Source organism: Nyctereutes procyonoides, unplaced genomic scaffold, assembly GCF_905146905.1.
Source record: "Nyctereutes procyonoides isolate TBG_1078 unplaced genomic scaffold, NYPRO_anot_genome, whole genome shotgun sequence".
Taxonomy (NCBI): Eukaryota; Metazoa; Chordata; class Mammalia; order Carnivora; family Canidae; genus Nyctereutes; species Nyctereutes procyonoides.
In genome coordinates this window covers 6,844,804-6,859,464 of record NW_026575146.1, presented here as the reverse complement: position 1 = coordinate 6,859,464, position 14,661 = coordinate 6,844,804, and the positions used below count along the sequence as shown (strand labels likewise).

Genomic DNA, 14,661 nt, shown 5'->3' with positions numbered 1-14,661 from the left:
TGCAAGGAGTAAATTCCAAATGTGCATTCTAATATGAAATGAAAGAGATGGTTAAAAACTACAGATATTAAATATCTAAATCTTGACTCATCCTGTGAAGTACATTTGCTGGAAAAGAACAAAGGTCCAATTTTGCAGTAAAACCTTTGATGTGACAAAGAAGCATAAAGACAAGATAATGTGAGGCTAACAGAATCTCTGTAAAATACACATCTTTACATGTGTAAATCTACATTTTGGACAAGAAGAGGGATTTTTCTCCTAGAAAAGGAAGCTGTTGTTGGCTTCTATCTGAGAAGTCTTTGGAGATTTTTAAATGATTTTTCATTCTTCTTATAATATTTTTTTTTAATTTTTTTTTATTTTTATTTATTTATGATAGTCACACAGAGAGAGAGAGAGTCAGAGACACAGGCAGAGGGAGAAGCAGGCTCCATGCACCGGAAGCCCGACGTGGGATTCGATCCCGGGTCTCCAGGATCGCGCCCTGGGCCAAAGGCAGGCGCCAAACCGCCGCGCCACCCAGGGATCCCTGGAGATTTTTAAATGATTTTTCATTCTTCTAAGGAAGGATCACATTGTACATTTGCTAACTCTATGAATGCATGCTTGGGTTTATTGAAAGGTTGGAAAAGGGAAACAAAACAGCTAGCTACAAGTCCAGTTGGAACCCTGTTCACCTTCTTCAGATGAGAGAGGCTGCTATATTGCAAATAACTTCATTCTTTTTTTGGACTCTTACATATACTTGGGACTTGGTTTTCCATGCTGTGAAGACAGGAACAAAGGTGGCTTAAGTGGTTTTTCTGTCCAGAAAATATGGCAGATCCTCTAGTATGACCTGCCTTCAACTTTGGGCATGGAAGAATGGGTGTGTGTGTGGGGGGGGGGGAGGTTCCCAGAGAAAAAGAAGCAAAAATGCCTTATGCAGCTCCTTCTGACTTTATGGCATTTTATATTCTGTAGCTCCAGTTTTCTAAAAACATAACATTTTTCCTTTGACCCAAGATGGGCACTTGAATGTTTGGTTTATTTTTCCAAGTGAAGTGTAATGTTAGGCTATAAAGGCTGGGACTCAGGTAACTTTCCCCAGTTGGAACTGAACTTTCTCATCAAAGAGTGGACTTCATTCGCAATGTTCCCAAATTTGTGGTTGATTCAGAAGAAATTCAGGGTCTAGAAAAAACCTCGAACAAGAAAAATAGTTCAATAAAATGTGGATTTTGGGATCCCTGGGTGGCGCAGCGGTTTGGCGCCTGCCTTTGGCCCAGGGCGCGATCCTGGAGACCCGGGATCGAATCCCACGTCGGGCTCCCGGTGCATGGAGCCTGCTTCTCCCTCTGCCTGTGTCTCTGCCTCTCTCTCTCTCTCACTGTGTGCCTATCATAAATAAATTTAAAAAAATTTAAAAAAAATTTTCCATTCAAAGATTCTATAACTTAGCATCAAGAAAAATGGCAGGAATTTGCCAAGGCAGAGTGCTGAACAGGAGAGGCACTGAATGTAGGAAGGGACACAAAATGTCCAAGTGCTGCACCATGTGGTCTGGTTCGAGGTCTCTGGAATGTAAGCCCACAAGTTCTAGTGGTCTAAAATTGAACAGCAGCTCATCCAAAGGCAGCCTGCACAAAGGCAGGGTTGCGCAGCTGGACCCTACTCTCCTGGGCTCCTTGGTAGCTTCGCCAGCCTGGAGAAAGAACAGGTTTGTCTCAGTGGCTGAGGAAATCCTCAGTTGGTGATCCCGGGGCTGCCCTCTGCCAGCACTCCTACCCGAGCCCAGCCCTCGCCAAGCGGCAGCACTTGAACCCAGTCATCTCCCCAGCCCTGGGCCCGGCCACCTTCACAAACCTCCTCCCTCCTGAAGCAAATCACTGAGTCAGCCCAGGCCGTGTTACCAATGGTCTGAGCTTAGGGCTAAAGTGAGGCATAGATCGATCTGCTCCCTTGACTCAGGTTCTAATTCTCCCTCTCCTGGCAGGCCCTCAGGGACCTGCTGCGGCATCTGACCTACACTTGACAAGGCAAGGACCTACACTTGACAACTGTAACCTTGGGGAACGCTGCAGGCACAGATCCTTCCTTTCCTGCCCTCCCACCTCCTGGCCAGCAGCACACGGAGCGCTGGGCATGATGATCCCTTCCCCCACCCCATCCATTCCTGGTGCTGCTCAACTGTCAGCACATGCAGGGCCTCAGTTCCCCCATATCCCAGGTCAGCTCTGCTCAAAGCAGGGGCTGCTCAGTGGCTCAGGATCTGAGGTCCTCGGGAAGCCGGCTGCCAGGCACTACACCAACCTGAGCCAGAATTCCTACCCGTGCACACAGAACTGGCCCCCTTCTAGTCTTGTCCTCCTCAGTCTCTACAGCTCACCCTTGCTTTCCATGCAAAAACCTGAGCCCCATTCTGGGGGGTACATAGCACTACTCTCTGGCACTTAGAGCTGCTCTGCAGAGGCCTTCCCACTCCCTCTTGCTGGGCTTAGACTCTGGACCCTCTCTTTGGAAGCCCCTGAATGGAGTCCTCTCCCCCTTGAGACATCACAAGGAGCCTGCAGGCTGCTGTCATTCAAAGGTGAATACCGCCTGGGTTGTGGGTCCCTCCTGTCCCACACCACCCTCTCTGGGCCCAGATTGACTCTCCATAGAGACTCAGGTCTGCCCAGGCCCGGCTTGGTCAATCCCCTTAGTATCCCCAGGCCTTAAATTTTTGGGGGCCCCTCTCTCTTGCCAGGTACCTGAACCATGAGCGTGTTTCAGCACTCAGGGCTGAGCTCATCCAGGTTATTGCTAACAAGTGATGTGAGACCTCTTTCACTTGGTCTCGTTGCTCTGTGAGAAGGTTCGGCGAGTGAGCAGGTGCAGCCTGGGGATTCCCCTGTCCCTGTCCTTGCCCCAGGCCATGGGGCCCTCTCTTCCCTCCCATTGTGCTGCCGGTACCTGTCCCTTTAAAGGACCCCGACATGGATGCCAAGGAGGATGGCACAGTAGAGGAACAGGAGGAAAATCCAGGTGCTGGGTGTGCTGCCCGAGGCCCCGGATCGGGCCATGTCTTGAGGCCTGCTTTGTGGCACTGCAATGAAAACACAAGAGTGAGAGCCCCAGTCTGGTACCCAGACTGGGAGAAGCTTCCTCAGTGCCCGCAGCCCCAAGGCCATCCTACCAGGCAGACAGAGTCTATCATCCCATTGTGGCAGCTGTGGTGATAAGTCCTGATGTCTGGAGGGAGGGAAGGGACACATCCTGTCCCCTAGGGGCTCCTATAGCCTTAGGGGAAGCAGGGGTGGCCATATAAGTTGTTCCATTGTGACAGGACCAGAAGTGCTGGAGGATGAGGATGCTGACAGCGACCACCTCTCAGGAGCTGACAGCCCAGGTGGCACTAACAGACTTCCAGCAATGCCCCAGGTGACGAGAAAAGATCAGTGATTCTCAGAAAAGGGAACAGTAAGAAGACAATCTCTGGAGCCAGACTGACACCCCCCTGTTTGAGGCCAGCAGGAAATCTAAGAAATACCAGAGGACTACAGGTGGGTACAGCCAGGAGGTGATTCCAGGAGAGGAGAAGGGAAAGGAAGGATGCTAGAACAGACCTGGGGCCATTATTCCACCAAGAAAAGTCACCATGGATGGATTAATCTCTCTCTCTTCCTTTCTCTCTCTCTCTCTCTCACACACACTCACACACAGGCACACTGAGTGGGGTAGGTCAAACCCGTTTCAAGAGAACACGATTCCATCCAATCTTCTGAGTTACCTGTTGTCTCCAGCTTCTCATCCCAGTGGTTCATTACGTATTCCATCCAGCTCTTACAATCTCCATTGGAGACCTTCGTGAGGAAGTTGGTCACATCTCTGTCACTGTCCAATGTTCCCTGAAACTGTCGGCCTGCAGGTTGAAGCACTGTCCACACTCCATTCTCTGAGTCAAAGAGGTGGGTTACCTGCCCATTGAAGGCAAACTTCCAGGATGCACTGGTGTATCTGCTGGCCCCACGAACACACTTCATCTCACCATGCAGGTCGAGAGAACCTACCCCGCCCCGCCACAGGAAAAGAGTCAGCCTCTGGTCTTAAACAATCCTTTCTTTGCACCTGTGCTTTCCTCTCCTCAGCTCCCCTCCAATCCTCCCAGTCCTATTCTGTTCTCCTTGTCTGCCTGGCTGTTGGGCTGCTCGTGTAGGCCCAACTTCCAAGGTTTCCATGAACACCATAGCTCCCTGGGCCTACCAAACTGCTCCGCTTCCATCCTGGGCCTTTCACACTTACCATTCTTAGGGTAAATCTCTGCTTTGGTGTCACGCACTTTCTTTTGGAGCTCTTCCATCAGGTCGTTCAGAGTTTCTTTCTGTGTCTCCCTAAACCCTGTATCATTCATCCTCATCCTCATAGGACCAACAAGTGTGATCTCCTTGCTCTGACAGTTGTAGGAAAGAAATAGGTTTCTTTCGACGTAGCCTCGAACCTGACACCATGGTCGTCCAGCACTGGACTGAGGTTTGACGGAGAATTCACAAAAAAGAGAAGTAGCATCTGTGAAGTAAAAACGCAGGTAGTGGTTGGAGTTGGAAGAGGAGAGTGGCAGGACCTCTGTCCCATCCATGCATCAGCATAGCATCATCTCTGTAGCGCTGGGCTGTCAAGGCACGGCCTGCCCCTGCAAAACCTCACCTTCTTTGATAAGTGAGAGGTCACGATGAGGGGTCACAGGATTTACTATAGCTGTGGAGATGGTGACCATCTGCCATTACGATTGACCTGGAAGCTTTAAAAAAAGGTTGTCCTCACTGCACAGTCTCGAGTATCAGGAATTGCCAAGGAAGACAGCAGAAGAAGGGATTAAAAGGTTCAGAGACATGCATATGACAGATAACATATGGTAAGAGATACCAAAAACAAAACTAAAAATATATCCACCAACTATACTCATGGATAGGTCTGAAAGACTTTCTATATTAAACTCATGAAGAATGCATGGTGAGACAGGCACCAGCATTGTCAAGGAGCTCAGTTATGGTTGTAGTTGATGGCCAAGCTTGGCAGTAGGAGACTGTTTTGCAGAGATAGATGCCCAGTAGCATGTATTTGGGGAGATAAATCCTGAAATAAGAGATTTGGGATACAGGTGCTCAAGTGTCAGAGCAGGGAGACAGCAATGATTGAAATGACCCTAGAGGGTGGAATGCCAGCCCTGGCCCTGCCCCACAAACTGCTCTCCATCCTTTTGACTCACAGAACACCGTGATTGGAGAGGCAAAATAGCTGGACAGCCAACCCAGGGGCCGCTGGATTTAATAAAAACAAAGACCAAGCCCCAGAGGTCATGAGGATGAGGCTGAAGGCAGCTACCCAACAGCAAGTCTGAGTCTTTTGCCAGGTTTCAGAGCTGAGGCGCTTCTCAGAGCTGGAACCCTTTAGTAGAAGCAGAAGCCAGCGCCGATGAGTAGGGACCCTTCAGGTCTGCAGCTAGAGCAATGCTTCCTGCTCACCTTCCCCAAAAAGCCACGTGCTCATTACAGGTGTAGGTACACAGTGGGGAGCAGAGGCCATCCAGACATTCAGAGTGCGACCTAGTGTGTGAGTTGACATCATCGTCAGGGATCCAAGTGTCAATATGGCCTCGTGTAACTGCTGTAGTGCAGGGTAATGTGTGTGTTGTACATGGTGAGGGGTGAGGGTCAGGTCATGAAAACGCAGGTGTCCCAGGTACTCTTCACTTGATGTCATTTGGTTCAAGTACCCACAGTGATTATTATTTGTAGCAGTAATGAGAAATCTTTGCAGTTGTTTGGGTTGAGGGCTGTGCAGTAGGGAATTTCAAGTACGATATTCTTATGGTGTCTTCTCTTTTCTCCAAGTACAATGTAAAAGAGGGCCCTTTCCTGGATCAAATGACAGAGTTGAATGTTGACCTTAAAAGCTGAGGATTCCAACAGGCGCAGGCCGGGAGCACAGGGCGCCGGGACACAGCCCAGGATCCGGCCTCCCCCGGGACAGGCAGAGGCTGGGAGGGCCCAGGACAGCGAGGACGCTCATGCCCCGAGCTGAGCACATCAGCGGCCCCGCCCCGGAGCCTCCAGGCCCTGCGGACGGAGAGCCGAGAGCCCGAGCCCCGTAGTTCCTGAGGAGGCTGAATCCAGGCTTCCAGAGTTGCCATAGCAACTGCGGCTGTTCCTCCTGGGGCCCCACGGGGTGAACAACCTCCGCTGAGCCCTGCAGCAGGCAGGGGCGGAGCAGCTCCCCCAAGTGCTGACACCTGAAAATCAGCGCAGCAGGCCCCTCCCCCAGAAGACCAGCTGGAAGGACCAGTTCCAGAGGAAGTCAAGGGACTTAAAGTCTACAGATTCAGAAGATACTCCCCCGTGTTTTTTGTTTTTTTTCTTTTTTCTTTTCTTTTTGATTTCTGATTGCTTCCCCCACCCCCCTTTTTTTTCACCTTTCTTTCTTTTTCTTTCTCTTTTTCTCTTTTTTTCCTTTTTCTTTTCTTTTTCTTTTTTCTCTTTCTCTTTCCTTTTCTTCTCTCTCTTTCTCTCCTTTTCCCAATACAACTTGTTTTTGGCCACTCTGCACTGAGCAAAATGACTAGAAGGAAAACCTCACCTCAAAAGAAAGAATCAGAAACAGCCCTCTCTCCCACAGAGTTACAAAATCTGGATTACAATTCAATGTCAGAAAGCCAATTCAGAAGCACCATTATACAGCTACTGGTGGCTCTAGAAAAAAGCATTAAGGACTCACGAGACTTCATGACTGCAGAATTTAGATCCAATCAGGCAGAAATTAAAAATCAATTGAATGAGATGCAATCCAAACTAGAAGACCTAACGACGAGGGTTAACGAGGTGGAAGAACGAGTGAGTGACATAGAAGACAAGTTAATGGCAAAGAGGGAAACTGAGGAAAAAAGAGACAAACAATTAAGGGACCATGAAGACAGATTAAGGGAAATAAATGATAGCCCGAGGAAGAAAAACCTACGTTTAATTGGGGTTCCCGAGGGCGCCGAAAGGGACAGAGGGCCAGAATATGTATTTGAACAAATCCTAGCTGAAAACTTTCCCAATCTGGGAAGGGAAACAGGCATTCAGATCCAGGAAATAGAGAGATCCCCCCTAAAATCAATAAAAATCGTTCAACACCTCGACATCTAATAGTGAAACTTGCAAATTCCAAAGATAAAGAGAAGATCCTTAAAGCAGCAAGAGACAAGAAGTCCCTGACTTTCATGGGGAGGAATATTAGGGTAACAGCAGACCTCTCCACAGAGACGTGGCAGGCCAGAAAGGGCTGGCAGGATATATTCAGGGTCCTAAATGAGAAGAACATGCAACCAAGAATACTTTATCCAGCAAGGCTCTCATTCAAAATGGAAGGAGAGATAAAGAGCTTCCAAGACAGGCAGGAACTGAAAGAATATGTGACCTCCAAACCAGCTCTGCAAGAAATTTTAAGGGGGACTCTTAAAATTCCCCTTTAAGAAGAAGTTCAGTGGAACAATCCACAAAAACAAGGACTAAATAGATATCATGATGACACTAAACTCATATCTGTCAATAGTAACTCTAAACGTGAACGGGCTTAATGACCCCATCAAAAGGCGCAGGGTTTCAGACTGGATAAAAAAGCAGGACCCATCTATTTGCTGTCTACAAGAGACTCATTTTAGACAGAAGGACACCTACAACCTGAAAATAAAAGGTTGGAGAACCATTTACCATTCAAATGGTTCTCAAAAGAAAGCAGGGGTAGCCATCCTTATATCAGATAAACTAAAATTTACCCCGAAGACAGTAGTGAGAGACGAAGAGGGACACTATATCATACTTAAAGGATCTATCCAACAAGAGGACTTAACAATCCTCAATATATATGCCCCGAATGTGGGAGCTGCCAAATACTTAAACAAATTATTAACCAAAGTGAAGAAATACTTAGATAATAATACACTTATACTTGGTGACTTCAATCTAGCTCTTTCTACCCTCGATAGGTCTTCTAAGCACAACATCTCCAAAGAAACGAGAGCTTTAAATGATACACTGGACCAGATAGATTTCACAGATATCTACAGAACTTTACATCCAAACTCAACTGAATACACATTCTTCTCAAGTGCACATGGAACTTTCTCCAGAATAGACCACATACTGGGTCACAAATCGGGTCTGAGCCGATACCAAAAGATTGGGATCGTCCCCTGCATATTCTCAGACCATAACGCCTTGAAATTAGAACTCAATCACAAGAAGAAGTTTGGAAGGACCTCAAACACGTGGAGGTTAAGGACCATCCTGCTAAAAGATAAAAGGGTCAACCAGGAAATTAAGGAAGAATTAAAAAGATCCATGGAAACTAATGAGAATGAAGATACAACTGTTCAAAATCTTTGGGATGCAGCAAAAGCAGTCCTGAGGGGGAAATACATCGCAATACAAGCATCCATTCAAAAACTGGAAAGAACTCAAATACAAAAGCTAACCTTACACATAAAGGAGCTAGAGAAGAAGCAGCAAATCGACCCGACGCCCAGCAGAAGAAGAGAGTTAATTAAAATTCGAGCAGAACTCAACGAAATTGAGACCAGAAGAACTGTGGAACAGATCAATAGAACCAGGAGTTGGTTCTTTGAAAGAATTAATAAGATAGATAAACCATTAGCCAGCCTTATTAAAAAGAAGAGAGAGAAGACTCAAATTAATAAAATCATGAATGAGAAAGGAGAGATCACTACCAACACCAAGGAAATACAAACGATTTTAAAAACATATTATGAACAGCTCTACGCCAATAAATTAGGCAATCTAGAAGAAATGGACGCATTCCTGGAAAGCCACAAACTACCAAAACTGGAGCAGGAAGAAATAGAAAACCTGAACAGGCCAATAACCAGGGAGGAAATTGAAGAAGTCATCAAAAACCTCCCAAGACACAAGAGTCCAGGGCCAGATGGCTTCCCAGGGGAATTCTATCAAACGTTTAAAGAAGAAATCATACCTATTCTACTAAAGCTGTTTGGAAAGATAGAAAGAGATGGAGTACTTCCAAATTCATTCTATGAGGCCAGCATCACCTTAATTCCAAAACCAGACAAAGACCCCACCAAAAAGGAGAATTACAGACCAATATCCCTGATGAACATGGATGCAAAAATTCTCAACAAGATACTAGCCAATAGGATCCAACAACACATTAAGAAAATTATTCACCATGACCAAGTAGGATTTATCCCCGGGACACAAGGCTGGTTCAACACTCGTAAAACAATCAATGTGATTCATCATATCAGCAAGAGAAAAACCAAGAACCATATGATCCTCTCATTAGATGCAGAGAAAGCATCTGACAAAATACAGCATCCATTCCTGATCAAAACCCTTCAGAGTGTAGGGATAGAGGGAACTTTCCTCGACATCTTAAAAGCCATCTACGAAAAGCCCACAGCAAATATCATTCTCAATGGGGAAGCACTGGGAGCCTTTCCCCTAAGATCAGGAACAAGACAGGGATGTCCACTCTCACCACTGCTATTCAACATAGTATTGGAAGTCCTAGCCTCAGCAATCAGACAACAAAAAGACATTAAAGGCATTCAAATTGGCAAAGAAGAAGTCAAACTCTCCCTCTTCGCCGATGACATGATACTCTACATAGAAAACCCAAAAGCCTCCACCCCAAGATTGCTAGAACTCATATAGCAATTTGGTAGCGTGGCAGGATACAAAATCAATGCCCGGAAATCAATGGCATTCCTATACACTAACAATGAGACTGAAGAAAGAGAAATTAAGGAGTCAATCCCATTTACAATTGCACCCAAAAGCATAAGATACCAAGGAATAAACCTAACCAAAGAGGTAAAGGATCTATACCCTAAAAACTACAGAACACTTCTGAAAGAAATTGAGGAAGACACAAAGAGATGGAAAAATATTCCATGCTCGTGGATTGGCAGAATTAATATTGTGAAAATGTCAATGTTACCCAGGGCAATTTACACGTTCAATGCAATCCCTATCAAAATACCATGGACTTTCTTCAGAGACTTAGAACAAATTATTTTAAAAAAGAAAACCATATCTGGGGGCATCACAATGCCAGATTTCAGGTTGTACTACAAAGCTGTGGTCATCAAGACAGTGTGGTACTGGCACAAAAACAGACACATAGACCAATGGAACAGAATAGAGAACCCAGAAGTGGACCCTGAACTTTATGGTCAACTAATATTCGATAAAGGAGGAAGGACGATCCACTGGAAGAAAGACAGTCTCTTCAATAAATGGTGCTGGGAACATTGGACATCCACATGCAGAAGAATGAAACTAGACCACTCTCTTGCACCAGACACAAAGATAAACTCAAAATGGATGAAAGATCTAAATGTGAGACAAGATTCCATCAAAATCCTAGAGGAGAACACAGGTAACACCCTTTTTGAACTTGGCCACAGTAACTTCTTGCAAGATACATCCACGAAGGCAAAAGAAACAAAAGCAAAAATGAACTATTGGGACTTCATCAAGATAAGAAGCTTTTGCACAGCAAAGGATACAGTCAACAAAACTCAAAGACAACCTACAGAATGGGAGAAGATATTTGCAAATAACATATCAGATAAAGGGCTAGTTTCCAAAATCTATAAAGAACTTATTAAACTCAACACCAAAGAAACAAACAATCCAATCATGAAATGGGCAAAAGACATGAAGAGAAATCTCACAGAGGAAGACATAGACATGGCCAACATGCACGTGAGAAAATGCTCCGCATCACTTGCCATCAGGGAAATACAAATCAAAACCACAATGAGATACCACCTCACACCAGTGAGAATGGGGAAAATTAACAAGGCAGGAAACAACAAATGTTGGAGAGGATGCGGAGAAAAGGGAACCCTCTTACACTGTTGGTGGGAATGTGAACTGGTGCAGCCACTCTGGAAAAATGTGTGGAGGTTCCTCAAAGAGTTAAAAATAGACCTGCCCTACGACCCAGCAATTGCACTGTTAGGGATTTACCCCAAAGATTCAGATGCAATGAAACGCCGGGACACCTGCACCCCGATGTTTATAGCAGCCATGTCCACAATAGCCAAACTGTGGAAGGAGCCTCGGTGCCCATCGAAAGATGAATGGATAAAGAAGATGTGGTTTATGTATACAAGGGAATATTACTCAGCCATTAGAAACGACAAATACCCACCATTTGCTTCAACGTGGATGGAACTGGAGGGTATTATGCTGAGTGAAGTAAGTCAATCGGAGAAGGACAAACAGTGTATGTTCTCATTCATTTGGGGAATATGAATAATAGTGAAAGGGAATATAAGCGAAGGGAGAAGAAATGTGTGGGAAATATCAGAAAGGGAGACAGAACATAAAGACTTCTAACTCTGGGAAATGAACTAGGGGTGGTGGAAGGGGAGGAGGGCGGGGGGTGGGGGTGAATGGGTGACGGGCACTGAGGGGGACACTTGACGGGATGAGCACTGGGTGTTATTCTGTATGTTGGTAAATTGAACAGCAATAAAAATTAATATATTAAAAAAAAAAAGCTGAGGATTCAAGGGTGTGAACCTGGTGAACAGATTCTCTGCAGATATTAAATAGGGCATAGGCCTGTTGTAACTACTCATGTCTGCTGCCAGCAGGGAAACAGCCATAGGCATACACAGGTGAGTGTGTGGCCTGGACCTGCTTCTTGGGCCACAGGACCCTGTAGACCCTGTGACACAGAGGTATTGTGGTAGCAAACATGCTAAGTGCAGTTTTACATCTTGATGCAAGGTCAGGAAGAGACCCCTAGTGATGGCAGCTGGGAATGACATTTAAAAGTGTGCAGGTGGCCAAGTTCAAAAAGGTTGTTGCCTGTGTTCTCTCCTCTAGGATTTTGATGGATTGTCTCACATTTAGATCTTTCATCCATTTTGAGTTTATCTCTGTGTATGTATGGCCACAGTGACTTCTTGCAAGATACATCTATGAAGGCAAGGGAAACAAAAGCAAAAATGAACTATTGGGACTTAAGATAAAAATCTTCTGCACAGCAAAAGAAACAGTCAACAAAACTAAAAGACAACCTACAGAATGGGAGAAGATATTTGCAAATGACCTATCAGATAAGGGGCTAGTATCCAAGATCTACAAAGAACTTATTAAACTCAACAGCAAAGGAACAATCCAATCATGAAATGGGCAAAAGACGAACAGAAATCTCACAGAGGAAGACATGGCCAACAAGCACTGCTCCTTATCACTTCCCATCAGAGAAATACAAATCAAAACCACCATGAGATACCACCTCACCCCAGTGAGAATGGGGAAAATCAACAAGGCAGGAAACCACAAATGTTGGAGAGGATGTGGAGAAAGGGGAACTCTCGCACTGTTGGTGAGAATGTGAACTGGTGCAGCCACTCTGGAAACATGCGTGGAGGTTCCTCAAAGAGTTAAAAAAAGACCTGCCCTACAACCCAGCAATTGCACTGCTGGGGACTTACCCCAAAGATATAGATGCAGTGAGAGACATCTGCACCCCAATGTTTCTAGCAGCAATGTCCACAATAGCCAAACTGTGGAAGGAGCCTCGGTGTCCATCGAAAGATGAATGGATAAAGAAGATGTGGTCTATGTATACAATGGAATATTCCTCAGCCATTAGAAACGACAAATACCCACCATTTGCTTGGACGTGGATGGAACTGGAGGGTATTATGCTGAGTGAAGTAAGTCAATCAGAGGAGAAACATTATATGGTCTCACTCATTCAGGGAATATAAAAAATAGTGAAAGGGGAAAGGAGAGAAAATGAGTGGGGGAATATCAGGGAGGGTGACAAAACATGAGAGACTCCTATCTCTGGTAAATGAACAAGGGGTAGTGGAAGGGGAGGTGGGCGGGGGGTGGGGTGACTGGGTGTCAGGCACTTGAGGGGGGCACCTGATGGGATGAGAGCTGGGTGTTATACGATATGTTGAAAAATCAAACTCCAATTAAAAAAATTAAAATACAAAAGTTTGCAGGTGGAACGCCTGGGCTGCTCAGCGGTTGAGGGTCCGCTTTCGGCTCAGAGCGCGATCCTGGAGACCCGGGATCGAGTCCCCCACGTCGGGCTCCCTGCATGGAGCCTGCTTCTCTCTGCTGTGTCTCTGCCTCTCTCTCTCTCTCTCTCTCTCTCTCTCTCTCTCTCTCTCTCTCTGCGCTTCACATGAAAAACTAAGTAAAATCTTTAAAAAGCAAAAAATACAAGTTGGCAGGGACAGCCCAGGGAGCCGCAGCGGGGAGGTCCGCGGTCCAGAGCTGGGACGTGCTGGCTGGCGCGCGGCTGCTGGAGGAGCGCCAGGCGCGGCACATCCCTGGACGCTCAGCCAGAGTCGCCGGGAAGTGGCCAGAAGTGGGGATGGGGACTCCCGAGACCTCGTCGGGGTGGCGCAGAGTCGGGGGGCTGAGTGGGGACCAGGCCCTGCGCCATCGCCCGGTCCTGCCCCCAACTGGCGGCTCAGGGCTCGGGCTCGGCTCCCCGAGGGGCAGGAGGCGGCCCGGGGCGAGCGCGGACTCTCAGGGCCGGCCCTGCTCCCTCCCCCGGACTTGGCCGCCCAAGTCGCCTCTTTCAGGTCCCGGAGGGAGACGAGCGCCCCGCGGCCGCCGCCGAGCCCCGGGAGCCTCCGCGGGGTCCCTCGGACGGGCGGCTGCACCCCCCTCCCCCCCCCCCACCCCTCCCTCCTCTCCATCCTCCTTCCCCCCCACCCCCCGCCCCAAGGTTCCCGAAACCCCGGGACTCACCTGTCGCCCGGCCTGACGCCCCCCGGGACCAGTACAGGAGGACCAGGAGCCCGAAGGGCACAAAGTGCCGCCGGATGCGGGGGGCCGCAGGGAGCGGCTTCCCGGGCCGGCGCCGGCGCACTCCCCGGCCCCGGCGGCGCGGAGCTCCGGGGCTGAGCGGGGCTCGGAGGCGGAGCGGGGCCGCGCTGCCGGCGGGCGCCCCAGGGCTTTGCGCCGCAGCACAGGTCCTGCTCCTTGCGGGTTTTACCGGGAGGGACTCGTACTCAGGGCTAGAGATTCTTCCCGCTGTCTCTGCCCTGCTCGCGGAGGCCAGGCTGCCAGCGCAGGTTTGGGGGCGGATTGCCGGGTTGCTGAAGGATCCCATCTATCCGCTGCCAGGACGTGCTACGAGTTCAGCGGAGCGCAGCGGTGCCAAGTCCAGGCAGCACACAGGGGAAATGGGCGGGGCCTCAGTCAGGTGACGCGGGGACTGAGCTCTGCGGCTCTCTAAAAAAGGGCTTTGAATATTACTCTGCCAAAAAAAAAAAAATTCCTCAGCCATTAGAAACGACAAATACCATTTGCTTCGATGTGGGTGGAACTGGAGGGTAATATGCCGAGTGAAAGTAAGCCAATCGGAGAAGGACAAACATTATATAGTCTCATTCATTTGGGGAAAATAAAAAATAGTGAAAGGGAATAAAGGGGAAAGGAGAAAAAATGAGTGGGAAATATCAGAGAGGGGGACAGAACATGAGAGACGACTAACTCTGGGAAACGAACAAGGGGTGGTGGAAGGGGGGTGGGGGTGACTGGGTGACAGGCACTGGGGTGGGCACTTGATGGGATGAGCACTGGGTGTTATTCTATATGTTGGCAAATAGAACACCAATAAAAAAATTTT

General features: G+C 47.6%; 1 protein-coding gene across 1 annotated transcript; it reads right to left on the bottom strand.

The window, feature by feature from the left end:
- Positions 1 to 522: 522 nt before the first annotated feature.
- LOC129500399 (UL16-binding protein 1-like) lies at positions 523 to 14,178 on the bottom strand. The gene is made up of 5 exons (XM_055310803.1): positions 13,779 to 14,178; positions 4,267 to 4,530; positions 3,755 to 4,030; positions 2,938 to 3,070; positions 523 to 1,687 (listed from the first exon to the last, which is right to left on the bottom strand). Exons 1-4 carry the CDS (start codon positions 14,140 to 14,142, stop codon positions 2,946 to 2,948), a joined length of 1,029 nt encoding a protein of 342 aa, XP_055166778.1. The 5' UTR covers positions 14,143 to 14,178; the 3' UTR covers positions 523 to 1,687; positions 2,938 to 2,945.
- Between the last annotated feature and the right edge of the window lie 483 nt (positions 14,179 to 14,661).